Source organism: Phalangium opilio, unplaced genomic scaffold (genome assembly GCF_054372755.1).
Source record: "Phalangium opilio isolate 3A_F unplaced genomic scaffold, DU_Popi_V2 ptg000009l_1, whole genome shotgun sequence".
In the NCBI taxonomy this organism is placed as follows: domain Eukaryota; kingdom Metazoa; phylum Arthropoda; class Arachnida; order Opiliones; family Phalangiidae; genus Phalangium; species Phalangium opilio.
In genome coordinates, this window is record NW_028324146.1 from 3,225,370 (window position 1) to 3,242,910 (window position 17,541).

Here is a 17,541-nt window from a genome sequence, read left to right on the forward strand (position 1 = left end):
CAATTAGTCAACGCGTGAACAACGCTAAAAATGGCTCAAGAATCGCTATTTTGGTAATTGGATGTTTTTCATTTTACCGAATATTCTGTTATATTCCATATAAGGCCCATTTTACCCCCCCCCGATCTTTACGTCATAAAAAAACGGGGACGCCATAGAAAATACATAGTATGGGTTCCATATGGGTTCCCTATGGGAAATAACATGATGGTACTCTGGAAAACTCCATAGGTTTAACATGGTGGTTCCTGAGTTAGAACCCCCCTTTTCTCACTACTATCTTGTTGACGTTTTACAAAAACATCTGTTAGTTATAACAGAGCAAAATATATTTTTAACTCAGTATAATCCCTAGGCGCTATAATATTCACCTTGAGGTATAATGAACCCTCGGGTCATAGCTAGTTTAAAAGTATTTTATGGAACGAAGTCTATAACCTTGTCGTAATACGTATATTTCGAATTATATTTGACATAAATCATACTTGTTTTCACCTTACAAGAGATTAAATATATATTTTTCCAGTAGGTATACTGAACCTCGGTTCATAGATTTCTTAATAGTATTTTTGTGGAACGAAGTCTATAACCTTTTCGTCATACGTATATTTCAAATTATCTTTGATATAAATCAAACTTGTTTTCACCTTATAAGAGGTTAAATATATATTTTTCCAGTAGGTATACTGAACCTCGGTTCATAGATCTCTTAATAGTATTTTGTGGAACGAAGTCTATAACCTTTTCGTAATACGTATATTTCGAATTATATTTGACGTCAACCAAACTTGTCTTCGCTTTATAAAAACAACTGTTAGTTATAAGAGATAAAAATACATACTTTACAAAAGTAACATTGGTTCGCTTGTTAAGGACTCTCGATAAGGGGATTCGAACTCGTGATTCATAGAACAATGAGTTTAAAGACCGATACGCTAACGAGCGAGCCAATGTTACTTGAGGTTATGTTTGGTTGATGACTATAGTAACGTGGATTTATTAATAACTTTATATTATATAATATGATTCTTTCCCCCGTTACGAAAAGTATATCTGCTGGATAACCAAGTTCACTACTAACAATAAGTTACTGTATTCAGATCTACAAACTATCAAATTCTCCCCGCAAATAATGTCTTTATCAAATGTACCTTTCTGTATACCTTGGCTAAAGTAGCGTTGCACGAAACTTTTAATGAAGTATATGAGCATGAACTCGCTTTTCGGCATGACCTTTATTATTCGGGTTGTTTGCCCAGTCATATCGCTACTGAACTTGAAGAATCACTTGCTACCGCCGGTCAGTGTCTCGATTCAAACATTTTAAACTATCTTTCGGCACAAGATGTTTTCGACACTCAAGTTAAAGCACATCATAAACTTTCATTTCTACAGTACAATTATGTTATGACAAACCCCTCACAATTACCGCACCATATTCGCGATTGGTGTAACGGTAATCACGTTGTAAAAGACTATTTAAAATAGAAAATGTTTTTGCGTGCCCAACTAAAACCCTTATTGTTTACGGTGTCACGAAAACGACTCAAAAAGTATTTTAAAACTTTTTTCCACGTGTTATTATGATATTGACATGAATATTGAGAAAGACTTTGATCAAATGGCCCGTGCGAAATACCATTCAATTATAGATAGGAACGATATCTACGACAGTATCGTTCTGGATAAGGGTAATAATTGGTGTAACAATTGTTACACTACCCACTTATTCACTATTTTTGCGGAAGCCATTTGCAAAGAAACAATTAAAAATATTTATCATGCCATTAAACGCCCCCTAATATTGAATGAAACAGACGCCCAATTCAAAATCTTAAAATACCCTCGATTATAATACAGGATGGAAGCATTCGGCGGCGTCCAGTCAAGATGCTGCTCCAAAAACATTGGTGTAATGCAGGAAAACGTTGTTAGGGATTTACAGGCGATATTACAGAAATTAAATGAGTAGTGGTAAAACCTCAAATTAGGAGATCAATTCAATTCAGTTCTGTTAAATCTCGCTACAAAAGTTAGAAAACAATGCAAGTTACGGCGTAGATCGCGGCGCTTTTCTCTCCCAAACCCATTAAACAACAGCATTGACGTACACCTGTGCTATCATGCAAACGTTGGTAGCAATCGTCGAAAGCTTGGTGAAATGAATCAACTTATATGGGTACTTTCCTCGCCCTTTTAATTTTGGTTTCAAAATTGAATATTTTTTTAATGATTGTCAAGATCGAAAAAGTAGACAAGAGTATCTCAGAGGAAGAAGACTCCCTACATTCAAGGCCATCAACTTCCCTGCTCTCATCTAATATCGCAAAAGCATCGTCAGCAGAACTACCATCCACACCATCATCGAAGCGATAAAAGAGAACCACGACCGTTGAAAAATCAAATAAAAAGCAACCGAGTAGAATTCTCTGATGAACTGGATAATATAATAGCCATGGAAAATATAGTCGACGAAGCGCTGATAAATGAAACCATGATTAAATCCTAAAAGAAAAAAGTTTTTAATATGTTTTTGTTCGTCTCATTTAAGCTAATACATATCTCTCATAGTTCTCAGACAGGAAGGGCGGTTAGAACACTGGAAAGTTTTCCCCTAAATGCCTATATAGGCTTGATTCAGACCATTCATATTGTTAGTCGCAAATAAAGATCACGCTATCAAAACCGCCTTTAAACGTGGCTAACTGTTATTCTGGCTCGTAAGTTATTTAGTTTTTAAGACTATCTCTAATATCTTTTTCTTTAAAGTCTCAATACAGCTATCATAAAATTTATCACACGGAGAGCCCGAATATACAGGGGGGCCGAGGCGGAGGAGGATACCGAGTCCATTCGAATCCGAAATGTAAAATGTTGTATCCTAAATATCATAATTCTCAAATACCATTTTCCTTTTTAAATAATACTGTTGTTGCCAAATTAATAACAAATAATGCACTAAATCCACAAAATTATGAAGATAAAGCTTTTACTTGTTTTTCATATTATTGAAATATATAAAACCGATGTTCGCTAGAAGTGGCAAATCTGACATATTTTTTACACTGTACTAGAACACACTTCCTAAATTGGTCACAGTCGCGCGTTGTAGAGAAATAATTTAATTGTCCATAGTCGGGCACGTCTTTCAGTGTGCCTTCGAAATATGGACAGTATAGTAGACCGTTACGGGGCATGGGGGCATAACCTTGCTCCTAAATGATCTCCACAAAGCTATCGACGCAGGTTCAAATCATTTACCACCAAAAGTTTTGAAAATGAATACGTTCAAATATAGTAATATCAAAATATTACTTTAAATAAGTACTTTTAAATAAAAAGTACTCCAAAGACTGATTAGAATTCCTAATAAAAAATATTTCACCACAATTGTATTATCACAACTACTATCTGTATTATTTAAACTAGAACTTATATATAATACATAATTACGCAAAGTTAACTATGACCTAATTCTAATATATTACAGAGTATATTTCCAGGCTCGATATTAAAAAACATATAATTCGGGTAATTAGCAAAAAACTAAGGACCAGTTTGATATTGTAATTCTTGAGCTCACTGTTCGTCTTTTAATGTCCACCGGCCGTTTCAAATCTTCAACGTCGCTTGACCATTCAATCATTTTAAATCAGTGGTACTAAGAAGGGTAAAGCGTCACTATCGACGAGTCCTTGCATTATATCTGATATGGTTAACACCATGTGGTATGGCAGTATAGGCGAGCTAAGCCCGCTATGTACATGGTCTTTTTCAAATACCATCTAGCTAAAGACTGTGAAAGTGAGTCTCTTCTTTAGGGCACGGTCTATTTATTCTCGTGATTTGCAGCAGGCATAGTTTAAAACATATATCCAAGACACGTCTATAGAGAGTTTCTTCGTGAAAGCAATATCCCCCGTAATACCAGTAACGGGAGGCACATTTCACCGAACACTCTATTTTTAAAAAGGTTTGCTGTAAACCTACTCATTCGGACCGGGCTATCGTTCCATTGGTCGTTTATAGTTACGAAAGATTGGGTTAAGCTGACAAAAACGCGACCGTGAAAGAGGTGTTTAGAAATGAAACTCAATGCAAACTGGACATGGGTTTTTTCCAGGATTCTATGCTGTCGAAATAACCGCAGCCAACATAAATCTTCCAAAGCATTAAAGGTATAATCGACGGGCATATCGTACTGTATTTCGTAGGTTACTATTCTATCGCGATGTTTTCGCTCCTGTACTGAGACAGTTTTTATAAATAGTAAGAATGATCATAGATATATTGAATAAGCATGAACTTAAGATATTTAAACTTTATTAAATTGGTTCGTTTTATAGTCTAGGGGATAATCATTTTAAAATAAAGAACTAAACTAAACCTTTATGCTTTTAAACATAATAAAACTGTCGTCATTGAAATAAACATAAAAAATTGTTTTAATGATTTAAAATAAAAAGAATAACGTAACCCTGGCTGGGTTTAATTCAAATAATAAAATGGTTCAGTTTATATTTACGAATTGATGAAACCCGCACAAAAGCGTCCGGCACGAAAAGTATATCGTCCAGGTACCGGCGCGTTGTTAAAGTTTTAGTCCGGAGACTTCACGAGAAAACAGCGGCGTGGCCCAGAAGGGTCCACGCACGAGGGCGTAAAGCCCAAGGGCTGCAACGACAGAAATCTGACCGAGCAGGAGCAAGGTGAGAGTCAGAGAGAGAGAGTTAATCAAAGGTCGGAGACCCCTTTTTATAGCGCTAGCGCGTTAGTATTGCGCGCACCATCACGTGACCCATTCGTGGGTCCTTCTTCACGAAGTTCAAGTTCCTGTAGGTCTTCGGGTTTTTCATTGACATCATAGGTCAGAGTTTTTGAAGCGAAAACACTTCACGGTATAAATAGGTAAAACCAGCCAAGTTAGAAAAATAAAGGGAGAGTGCCGTTTTAAAGGGATAATCTATAAAATACTGTTACACTCTTCCCCACTTAATTTCGAACGTCCTCGTTCGAGAACTCTACAGAAAAACATAACTGAGAACAAAACAAAAAAATATGCAAAACAAGATTTTGTGACAGCAAAAACGAAAAGAAAATACAACAGCAAAACTGGGGTCAAAAATACTAAAACAGTTAAACATCAGCGATTGGCATAATGAAACAAAAAAACTCAATTGTTGTCAATGAGAAAAAACATCAGCGATTGGCATAATGAAACAAAAAAAACTCAATTGTTGTCAATGAGAAAAAAAATAATATTAAGGTAGTCATTTGGACATTAATAATTACTATGAATAAAAATCAAAAATTTTACAAAAATATTACAAAGCTAGCTAAATACAGTCAGGTATACACGCGGACTATATATCCAAATCATAAGAGTTAACCTAATACTCCAAGGCTTAAACAACAATAGAGGTCCCTCCTCAAAAAAATTAAATAGTCAGGTTTACACGCGGACTATACATTCAAATAACCTAATACACCAAGGTTTAAAACATACTAGAGGTCTCTCCTCTAAACAAAATATGTGGGTTCCCTAATCCCTACCCAAAGTTATTCAATGGCCAATTGAAAACAAATAGAGCTCTAAGTAACTTGGCCAACGTTAAAGAGGTGGTCACGCATAATAACGGGCTTCAAATATTAACTTAGGATCAAAAACAAACTCGCAACCCATGTTGGCACAGGCGGAAAAATTAAGGGAAATAGTGGGATGCTCGTTTAGACTAAAGCATGGCCTAATTATTAACCCTGACAAATAAATAAACACTAAGAGGATACTACTAAAAGTACTCTAGAACAAAAAAAAATTATTTAACCCAAATGCTTGATTACCATATCTATGCCTGCCTACTGCGATGGGTCTGTACAGAGGTATACACGAGTAGTATGTTACCCCACTTTAAGCCATGCAAATTAGCCGAAAATGATCCAAATTTGCATAATTCAAAATTTGTATCAAAAGTCGCACTTTAAGGTACGGTGAATTTGCATATAAATTTGCATAATCCAGAATTTGCATATAAGTTTGTATAATCCAGAATCACACCTGTCAGTCAAATGCGAGTCACGTGTGGTGTGAAGTAGGTAAAATTTGTAAGATATATCCGCAACAGTGATTGAAATTGTTCTAACGACGAGTCAGGGAGAGATGTACCAGAAACGGAGAAATACGTTTCAACTACAACTAAATCCAAGACTGAAGGATATTGTAATAATAGATGTTGTATATTGCGGGTTTTACAGGTTGGAATCGAATATTCTTTTATAGCTGGAACATATATTATTCTACTTCCTATAACTGTACCTGTAGTAATTATTTTGGGAATGTTGACGATCAACCCAGTAGTTGCGCTTTTTGGTCTCTATCCTTTACTTTTACCATATGAAATATTTCCTGACACATATATAAACACACGAAAGTGTCAATGGTGTAAAAAACAAATCAAATTTTGAAATAAAATTTTAAAAAACAATGTTTATTTGTATTGATTACATCATGATTAAATTCTGGGATAATAACGTTTCCAATAAAGGTTATATAATGTTACAAAGTGTCTTTCTATAATATCCAAGTCTTGATGAGAATAATCAATGGCGTCTTTTGAAAATACTTTAAAAGCGGGGTCATACGTTAATTCGTAGTTTCTATCTATCAAAATGCTTGGAATAAAATCATATCTTGTAATGAATTTGTTTTTAAATTTTTCGAAAGTGAAAGTTAAATCCATTAACGAATGATTAAACTTATGCAATTCTTCAATAACTACGTTTATATATAATAACTTAATCAAATTAATATTATAACTAATAGGTGTATAAACATATTCACCATAGGGGTGTTTATTGTAAAATCTGTTCTTTATGATCAAATCAGTGTTGAATTCATACAAAAGTTTTATAATTGCAGTATTTAATACTGATTCAACACTCGCCTGATCATGACAAACGTATCCTAAAATGTACGCTGCTTGACCCGAATGTTGACATTGATCAAGTTCATTAGGGCGGTATTTATGTAAACTTTCTAGTTTACATTCCGTACTCAAAATGTCACGTCTACAATCTCTGGTGTCGATAGAGGTCCAATCTTTCCATCCATCATGTCGGTAGTAAGATACTTTAACGATGTTGATAGCCCACAAGTTTTTTAACATTTCGCGACGTACAAGTTGATTAATAACAATATTCGATTGTTTCCTTCAAACGTTATACGATTGTTCTCAATTTCGATCAAACATAATGTACCAATGTCGCGGTATCACGTTTGCACCTTCTGATTTAATACTAATAGCTTCGTAACACACGTAACTCGAAAACCGATGATTAATATTGTTACGTGATTCTTTACCAAAAACGTTCTCTTTCCATTCCATTTTTGAATTTTTATTTCATCAAAAGGTAAAAGATGGTTCACTATCTCGTAAATTGTAATTGACAGCGTTCTTTAAAAATAACTTCTTTCTGGGGTTAAATTCTTCGAAAGTAAAACAAAAAATTTGGAAAATTACGTTTTAAGAGATCTTCAAATGTCTGCAAGTCGTGGGGCAAATACGTTAAGTGGTCTTTGTTGTTATAAAATAGACCGCTAACACCTTTAAACGGATGAGAGAGGTGTACGAGAAAAGCAAACTTACTTTTATAATTTTCAAAAGTGAATGTTAAGTCCATAAACGAAAATTTTAAATTGTTCAATTCCGTAACTGTATAATATATATACGCAAATTTCAAAAATACTACTAAAAAAGTAGTAGGAGAAAAGTTACCACTAAAAGGTGAATGGTTTTTTACAATTAAAGGAGAGTTTAATTCATATAAAAGTTTGATTATAGCAGTGTTAATTACTGCTTGAACACTATCACTGTCGTGACACTCGTACTGGAAAATATAGGCTGCTTCATTCGAATGCTGACAACGCCACTGTTTTTTCGGATCGAACTTATGAGTTCGACCAAGTTTACATTCTGTCGTAACGACGTAACGACCGCAATCTCTAGGATTGATGAGACACGACTCTATCCATGCGTCTGGCCAATTCAAACGCACAACCCTGCTTTCATATACGTTTTTTAACATTTCTCGACACACAAGCTGTTCGATAGCAGTAGTATGTTACCCCACTTTTGACTATGCAAATGAGGTAAAAATTATCAAAATTTGCATAATTCAGAAATCCCACTTTTGACTATGCAAATTAGTCGAAAATGATCAAAATTTGCATAATTCAGAAATCCCACTTTTAACCATGCAAATTAACCGAAAATGATCCAAATTTGTATAATTGAGAAATCCGACCTTAAACATGCAAATGAATCGAAAATGATTCAAATTTGCATAATTCAGAATCACACCTGTCAATCAAATGCGAGTCACGTGTGTGACGTAGGTACAATTTGTAAGATATATCCGCAACAGTGGTTGAAATTATATTAGTTCGGGACAAAACGTAAAGCTATAATGAACTGGGAAAAACTACGGCTCGAAACTTTTAAAGATTACCCCGTTAGTAATATAAATCCGTCAGAGTTTGCGAAACATGGTTTTTATTATTTAAAGAAGGGCGACGCCGTTAAATGTTTTTATTGCGATATAACATTACATAGTTGGAAAGCTAATGATAAAGTAAATGAGGAGCATCGAAAATATTCCCCGGAATGCCCAATTGTTAAAGGGTTTTCGACATGCAACATACCCATACATTGTTCTAACGACGAGTCAGGGAGAGATGTACTACCAACGGAGAAATACGTTTCAACTACAAGCAAACCCAAGACTGAAGAATATTGTAATAATAGATGTTGTACGCGGCGTGCTTTACAGGTTGTAAAAGAAAATGTCTGTTTAGGTGGGTTATTACTTATCCTTCCCATAACTGTACCTGTAGGAATTATTTGTGGAATGTTATCTATGAACCCAGCAGTAGCGCTTCTTGGTTTCTATCCTCTACTCTTACCGATTTTAGATCAGAATTTTTTTAAAACAGGATTGTGTCAATGGTGTAAAAAACAAATCAAAGGATGAAATAAATTTTTTAAAAAACAATGTTTATTTGTATTGATTACATCACGATTAAATTCTGCGATAAATATTCCAAAAATTTGGAAATAAATTTAAAAAGCGTCTTTCTATCCCCTCCAAGTCTTGATGATAATAATAATCAATAGCGTCTTTTGAAAATACTTTAAAAGTGAGGTCATACGCTAATCTCAAGTTTCTATCTTCCAAAATACTTGGAAGATATGGAGATCTTGTAATGAGGCTAAATTTATTTTTAAATTTTTCGAAAGTGAAAGTTAAATCCATTAAAGAATGATTATATTTATGCAATTCTTCAATAACTACGTTAATATATAATAACTTAAACAAATTAACAGTATAACTAACAGGTGTAATAATATATTTAATATGGGGGTTGTCATTGCATTGTCTGTTCTTTTTAGTCAAACGAGTGTTGAATTCATACAAAAGTTTTATAATTGCAGTATTTAATACCGATTCAACACTCGCTTGATCATGACAAACGTATCCTAAAATGTACGCTGCTTGATAACATTGATCAAATTCATTAGGGTTGTATTTATGTAAACTTCCTAGTTTACATGCCGTACTAAAAACGTAGCGTCCACAATCTCTGGTATCGATAGAGGTCCAATCTTTCCATCCATCATGTCGGTAGTAAGATATTTTAACGATGTTGTTAGCGCACAAGTTTTTAAACATTTCGCGACGTACAAGTTGATTAATGACACGCTTCGATATTAGATTGTTTCCTTCAAACTTTTTACGATTGTTCTCAATTTCGATCAAACATAATGTACCTAATCGAGGTATCGCGTTTGCACCTTCTGATTTAATACTAAAAGGTTTGCAACACACGTAACTCGAAAACCGATGATTTATATTTTTACGCGATTCAATACCAAAAACGTTCTCTAAGTTCATTTTTGTGAATTTTTATTTCACCAAAAGGTGATGGTTCACTATCTCGTGAATTATAATTGACAGCGTTCTTTAAAAATAACTTCTTTCTGGGGTTAAATTCTGCGAAAATAATTCCAAAAACTTGGAAATGAATATAACATTTTTTGTTCTATTTTTTGCAACTCTAGGCGTGCATAATCAATAGCGTCTTTTGAAAATACTTTAAAAGTGGGGTCCGATTTTATCTCTCAAAATTCTTGGAATATTTTTAGATTTTGTAAAGAGATTAAATTTTATTTTCATTTTTTCGAAAGTGAAAGTTAAATCCATTAACGAATGATTAAAGTTATGCAATTCTTCAATAACTACGTTAATATATAATAACTTTATCACATTAACAGTATAACTAATACGGGGATCACCATTAATATAATAGTAGTAATCTTCATTGTCATTTTTGTCCTTTATGATCAAACGAGTGTTAAATTCATACAAAAGTTTTATAATTGCTGTATTTAATACCGATTCAACACTCGCTTGATCGTGACACACATACCCTAAAACGTACGCTGCTTGACTCGAATGTTGACATTGGTCAAGTTCATGAGGGTTGTATTTATGTAAACGTCCTAGTTTACACTCCGTAGTCAAGATGTAACGTCCGCCATCCCTGGTATCGATCGAGACAACATCTTTCCAATAATCATATCGGTTACGAGATACTTTAACAATGTTGTTGGTGCACAAGTTTTTTAACATTTCACTGTGTACAAGTTGAGCAATAGCATACTTCGATATTCGATTGTTTCCTTCAAACTTTTTACGATTGTCCTCAATTTCGATCAGGCATAACGTACCTAACCGAGGTATCGCGTTCGCAGCTTGTGAATTAATACAAAAAGCTTCGCCACACGCGAAACTCGAAAATCGATAATTTATATTGTTACTTGAACCAAAAACCATGTGATGCATGCATTCTCCAAACCCGGAATCCATTTTTTTGAATTTTTATTTCACTAAAAGGTAAATGATGGTTCACTATCTTGCAAATCCTTACCAATCCCACTCTTCACCTTCAAGTTCTAGGAAAGATGGATTGGCATTTTGAAAATCTTCGTAAGATTTATTGGTGGTATTCTTTGAAAAAATCACTTCATACACGTTATCAATGGATACATTGTCACGAAAGTGACCGGTTTTACAAAAAGAGTATCGAACCTTAAAAAATGTATCCCTAAATCTAGACAGTGTATTTGATAAGGATGATTTAGAGTAATTGCCGAACCGTAAAGAATCGATTACAACACTAATATATAACAGCTTCAAGAAATTTGAGCTGAAGCTGTTAGATGTTGCGTAATTCTTGCGAAATGGGTTTTTATACGTCAGCGTAGAGTTGCATTCGTAAATGATTTTAACAATCGCCGTGTTAATTACTGCTTGAACAGCCTCACTGTCGTGACAAACGTATCCCAGAACGTAGGCCGCCTCTTTTCGATGTTGACAACGCCAGTTTTGTTTGTTATAGTACTTATGAATCCGACCTAGTTTACACTCCGTTGTAGGGATGTAAATACCACAATCAACCGTATCGATTTGACATAATGAGTCAACTGTACAGAAAGTGACCCAAGATAGTTCTACAACATAACTCTCCCGCTTGTTTTTCAAAATTTCTTCGCAAACGAGTTTTCTAATCATTGTGTGAGTTATTTTATACTTTCGCGCAAATTTCTGACGACTGTCTTCAATTTCGATTAGACATAACGTCCCTAACCGAGGTACGTTATTTTTACAATCATGTTCAATAATATTTTTTTCATTAAAATTGTACGAATAAATTTCTCTCATTTTTTTGGGAAGCTACACAAATAATAGTTTGGTTCCTCTTCACTGTCCCAGTATGAACACTCTTTTTCTTGGCGTTGAGCTTTGTAACAAAACTGGTTACAATTGATACAAAAAAAACTATTGTCCAGAATCGCGTAAGCGTTTTCAATATTGGTGATTAAAACTTTACCGTATTGTTTATAAATGGCTTTTTTAAATTTTTCACAATTATTGTTAACGCAGTAATGAATTTCACCACCAATAGATGAGAAACTAGCAATATCGTCTTTTTCACAAAAAAGACAGTTTAGATCCTGACCACTCTGTAACTCAGTTTGGCCTGTGGTATTTAATTCCGAAAATTGTTTTTCATTCAAGTCTGTGAAAAGTAATAATAACTTATAAGAAACACGCACGTTGTGAGGGCCTCTTTTAAAATTATACATTTATAATATGCACCCTTCTTAAAACGACTGATAAATATTTTTCGATAGGGACGCTCATTAATATGGACCCTTCTTTAAAATCGTTAATACATAAAAAACCAACAGTTAAATATTTTTTCAAAGAAAACCAGGGATGACCTCGACGCTCATTACAAATTCCTAACTAGACTTCTTAAGCTAACAACCTTGAAAATTTCTTATATAAACTGAACGGATTTCAAAGTTTCACATCATAACGCAAAAAACTTTAAGTTTGAAAATATCTTCATAGATAAAGTCTAGATTACTACTAGAAAAATGTGTCCAGCAAAATCTTTTGACTCAAACGCTGTTCAACCGGTTGAGGAATTGTAAGTTATTTTAGCTAGCAAGTTAAAATTATTTTTTAATACCGGATCTATTTTATATAGCGCTTTACCCCAACTCTGGGATATCGATGATGAATTGGAAGTAGAACCAATCATCATCCACGAGGAGCATGATATCCCAGATGGGGTGGAGGAGGAAATAAACGAATTAATCGCGAGTATTGATATGTTCGCCGAAGCCGACGACCCGGATGTTGTATCGACGGAATCATCCTCGGATGAAGAAACGTAAGGTTTTAAATAAGTTTGAGGAATTGTAAGATACCTAACAAGAAATTTTTAAAACAGCGAAAGCGAAGAACTTTACAACGCAATGATTCAAGAATACCCATGCATGCAAATTGATTTAAAGTAAAGCAAAATAAATTATTATCTAAAAATTAATAAACTAATACATGTTTTTACAGTCTTAAATATCCCTATCCTACATTGTGTTCTTGTTGTTTTTCCACCGAATTTAATTCTCATGTCATTTTTCGTACTATTGAATCCCGCTATATTTTATACTTTTGCGCTACTCCTAATTGCCCTCTTTTCCGAACTATCATCTGCCTTACCTGGGATCAGTCTAATTTCTATCCAATTAACATTTTCCTAGACACCTATTTCCTTTCTAAATATAAAGCATACCGACTTCCCCTATACGAAAAAGATCTACAAATTGACTTAAAGTAAGTTGTAAATGAGTCTTATTGTATATTAAAAACTAATTTTAACCTATTTTTATAGTTCTACCTACGATATTCCTACTCGCTGCCCTAATTGTTATTGCCGTACTCCAAACCACTACACTATCAGGGAAACTGTCTGCGTTCCGGAACGACGTACAACTGTCTACAAGCTCTACTTCTGTCCTATTAGAGACTGTCCTTTATACCAACATCTCATCTGCTTCTCCTATCATCAAAAATATTATCCTGTTCATATTTTAAATAATTCTCATTTCTGTTTTCTTATTGATCGTAGACGCTTACCTAAATTATTATCTCAAATTAATTCTCAATAAAAATATATATGTTATAACGAAACTTGTCTCTTATCTTTTTATATTAAGCTTAAACACTCTATAAGAATCCCCTCTCTTAAACAACCGTAGTGCCAAACATTTCTTAAAAAAGTAGTTAACCTTGACAACGCCCAATAATAATTCTTTTGAAATAGTAGATATCTCGGGGAAAACTTTATCATTTTCTTTTAACGCTTCATCCGAGAAAGTCTTTTAAAAAAACATGGGTCTCCCAGAAGATAATCCTCAGCCGCAGTTACAGGAGATGGACTTTCTGTAAGCTAAAAGTTTACTAGTTGTTTTTAAGCTTCTAGTTTCTTAAGAGTGTTTTTTTTATAGAACCCAAGTACCGTTAAAAATTACCGCAGCTTTACCGAGAGAAAGGGCATCTGCAGGGTAAGTGATATTTTTACCATTAAAAAGTATAGTTAAGTAAAAGTAGCTATGTATTTAGAATCTTCGAAACTTTTTCATTGAGATTCAAACCATGCTGCTATTGTAAAAGAAGAGAGGTTTCTGCTATCATTAGAAAAATTTCACAGGCCTTCTATTTCGCGAATTTATCCTGTCCCCGCTATGAATAAATTGTCGGTATTTGCTTCCCCGCTGTTAATTTGCATTACCCCTGTCGCGGTCTTCGCGAGGATTTAAATACGAAATTGGCGGACATTCTTGATTATCCTCTAAATGTTTAACTCTTTTACAAAAATTAGCTTTTTTCTAAATATATACCATTTATTATTTTTAATGTATTTTGGTTTTTTACAACTGATTAAAAGATTTTTAAAATTCAATTAAACAGTACGAAATCATTTGTTGAATGCTTAAACACATTGAATATTTTGAGGATTTCGTAAATTATTTTCGAATGATTTTAACAGATCGGTTAAATTTAAGGTGCTGCAAAATGCAAACCTCTAACTCTTACTACCTTAACAATGCCCATCTTCCTAAATTCTATCATTACTTTATACAAGAAGATCTTCACATGACGGATGATGAAATTGATCTAAAGTAAGCTAAAAAACCGATCTGACTTATATTTTTTATTATAGTTATTTGTATTCTCGAATCACTCCCTGTCCTCGCAGTAAAAACTACTCTCCACGGAACTATTCTCTATCAATACAATACCAAGTTCAAACTACCGACTGCAAGCTCTACTTCTGCCATCACGAAGACTGTCCTCTCTATCAATCAATTATTTGCCTCAACTTCTACGATCAGTACTTGGTTATCGACCTTCTTTGCAACCCTAATTTTGCTTCACCTCTCTATCTAAGAAAAATACCTAAATATATCCATGAAATTAAAAATGAATAAAATATATAATTTTTTAAGAAAATGTTTCGTCATTTATATGAAACTTAAATATTCTATTAATAAAATTTCCACTAAATACAAACACTGTAAAACAACCAATGTTTTTCAAGGACCTCTCGAATATCAAAATATTAAAGCTAGGAAAGTTGCTATCCTTGACAACGCCCAATAATAATTCTTTAAATAGTAGATATCTCGGGGAAAAATTTACCAAAAAAATCGACGCTCATTACAAATTCGTAACTAGACTTCTTAAGCTAGCAACCTTGAAAATTCTTATAAAGTATAATGATATATGTATATCACCCTCTCCAGATAGGATAATATGGTGTTACACTGAATATCAACCGAAATTATTTAATTCGGTATTAGATCGCACGCCTTCCGTAGAATTTCACGAAGGTATATTAAATGTGAATATATTAGACCCCAATGTCAAAAATTTTGTTATACTTGATTTACTTTGTGAAATATCTAATAACAAGGATGTAACTAATTTGTTCATACGGGGATCGCACCATAAAAACACCTCTGTTTTTATTTTGATGCAAAATTTATATTACCCCGCCAACTACAGGGGGAATTAAGTCAAACTTGTTGTGGGTATTGTGTCTATTTCTCGTTGTATGGGTGTAGGGGAGTTAAAATGTTTGATATAATAAAACGATTTTCTAAAAATAAAAATCTTAACGATAATATGATTGCTGAATATATGTATAAGAATTACTCAATAAATTTGTCATAATATTTTTATTTTGCGTTTTTATGCCCGTGGGCGAGTGTCGTAATACCGTCATTTAATATGTACCTCTTATCGTCACAAGGGTTTAGGCTGAGTTTGGTTTGTTTTACAGTTTTAAGCAAGTGTTTATCGCTGACAATTCTAACCATCTCCGCGGTGGTCAGCTCGCGGTTGAACAAGCACTCGCGGTAATCCGCGTGCCGGACGCGTTTCTGTACGACGCGCTTGCAAACCCCCTACAGGTCTTTTTCTCTCCCTTGGCCGATAGGATGCTGTACATTTTGGGTCTCAGCCCACAGAACTCCTCGATTGGGCTGCCGTCCATTTCATCCTTGAATTTACCAAGGCGTTTCTTGTTCACATCGCTATGAAGCGCGTGATCTCGTGGGTAACCCGAGAAGTCGTATTTTTCCGACTGAGCGACGAAGCCTTTGTAAAGGTCTTTCGTTTCTATGTGATATGTGAGACTGTCTATAATTACATATCGAGTTAGTAAATATATAATTACACATCGGGTTAGTACATATAAATATTACATAATCACGTAAAAATTACTGGTATCTGTAAAAAGGAGTTTAGCCTTGTCACCGTATTGCTTCTGGATTACGTCATAGTGGAACTGGTACATGAGGAGTTTCGACAGATCCAAAATGACAAACCCGGTGTATATGGGTCGGTTTAGGACCAGCTTTTTTGTGGAGTTGATTCCAACTAGTTCGTTGTGGAATATCGTGAACCGTTCGAATGCTGGTGAACTAGCCTTTTTAGCGGCTTTTTCGGCAGTCGTCACTAGAAATCCTGGCGGTTCCGAAGGTTCTCCATCGTTTTTCCTAAGGGAGAAAGCAAACCATTATTATCTATACTATATTATATTCATTCTAATTTTTTAAATACATACCAAACACGGCATTGTTCATTAATTTAAATAGATCCTTCTCGAAATCGTCAGTTGCCTTCGTCCTCTTCTCAGTGTTAAATTCTATGTGCCCCATTAACCACGCTCCTTGTTGAAACTTCAAAATTCTGTGAATTTTGCCGATTCTCAGCCCCTTTGATACGTAGTACTTTAAATTACGATAGTGAACTACGTATCGTTCCTTCTTGTTAAGGTTGGGGAGTAGTTTGGGTAGAGATTCCTTGATTTTGATGTTCAGCGAAGTCATCTGCTCTTTGGAATAGTGAGAGAGCATCTGGGGTTTCTTATTTAAAGAAACGTATAAGCGTTGTCAATCTTTTTGGCTTGGTGTAAATTTGTATTGAAATAAATTTTTTAAAACGTTTTTATTTTGTCATTTGATCTGGATAGGCATATATTTATAGGACCATAACAAGACGCTTCTAAAGCATTGTGGACAACAATAACTAGGCTACAAAGAAATCGGCTAGGAATGTGTTATTGTCGTTAGGACTCATTTGCGGTCGGGGTCAAATTCTGTTTTTTTTAGGAATGTGACAGGGTGTAGACTTGAATTATTAATGTATCGCAAACCATGCGGACAACAATAACTAGGGTACATAGAAATCGGCTAGGAATGTGTTATTGTCGTTAGGAATCATTTGAAGTCGGGGTTAAATTCTGTTTTTTTTAGGAATGTGAGAGGGTCTAGACTTGAATTATTTTGGGGTCTCGTTTGCTTCAATAACAACTTTTGAATATTGGAAAGATCATAAGGTTTTTGAATTGGGGTATATAGAAAGAACGTCGGAGACTTAAAGACCCCCCCAGTTTCTCCATGGGTACTATAAATACGGCAATTTACCCAATACAAAAATCACTCTCAGCCTAAACACTGACGAACTACTAAGACTAAATCCTGACTACACCAAACTTTCAACATGTGAGTATAATGTTTTTTCTCAACCAACCTGCTCCCGATGAACCTTTAGAAGAAGAACCTT

General features: G+C 34.4%; 2 protein-coding genes and 1 long non-coding RNA gene across 14 annotated transcripts; 2 read left to right on the plus strand and 1 right to left on the minus strand.

The window, feature by feature from the left end:
• Positions 1-254: 254 nt before the first annotated feature.
• LOC149713187 (uncharacterized) lies at positions 255-16,921 on the plus strand. 10 transcript variants are annotated; one of them, XM_089846951.1, is made up of 7 exons: positions 255-11,708; positions 11,791-11,912; positions 12,001-12,553; positions 12,614-12,799; positions 12,860-12,922; positions 12,979-13,242; positions 13,301-16,921. In XM_089846951.1, exons 3-7 carry the CDS (start codon positions 12,501-12,503, stop codon positions 13,575-13,577), a joined length of 843 nt encoding a protein of 280 aa, XP_089703077.1. In that variant the 5' UTR covers positions 255-11,708; positions 11,791-11,912; positions 12,001-12,500; the 3' UTR covers positions 13,578-16,921. The 10 variants fall into 10 exon arrangements, with proteins under 10 accessions (XP_089703077.1, XP_089703019.1, XP_089703027.1 ...); XM_089846893.1 differs by having other exon boundaries at positions 255-12,176; positions 12,252-12,553; XM_089846901.1 differs by having other exon boundaries at positions 255-12,145; positions 12,252-12,553.
• LOC149713188 (uncharacterized) lies at positions 13,717-16,921 on the plus strand. The gene is made up of 3 exons (XR_016370834.1): positions 13,717-13,853; positions 13,917-13,973; positions 14,032-16,921. It is a non-coding gene; the product is annotated as an uncharacterized LOC149713188 (long non-coding RNA).
• LOC149713189 (uncharacterized) lies at positions 15,636-16,832 on the minus strand. 3 transcript variants are annotated; one of them, XR_016370833.1, is made up of 3 exons: positions 16,541-16,832; positions 16,179-16,472; positions 15,636-16,113 (listed from the first exon to the last, which is right to left on the minus strand). XR_016370833.1 is itself a non-coding variant. In XM_089846980.1 (2 exons), exons 1-2 carry the CDS (start codon positions 16,830-16,832, stop codon positions 16,432-16,434), a joined length of 333 nt encoding a protein of 110 aa, XP_089703106.1. In that variant the 3' UTR covers positions 15,636-16,431. The 3 variants fall into 3 exon arrangements, 2 of the variants coding, with proteins under 2 accessions (XP_089703106.1, XP_089703103.1); XM_089846980.1 differs by having other exon boundaries at positions 15,636-16,472; XM_089846977.1 differs by lacking the exon at positions 16,541-16,832 and having other exon boundaries at positions 16,198-16,319.
• Positions 16,922-17,541: the final 620 nt, after the last annotated feature.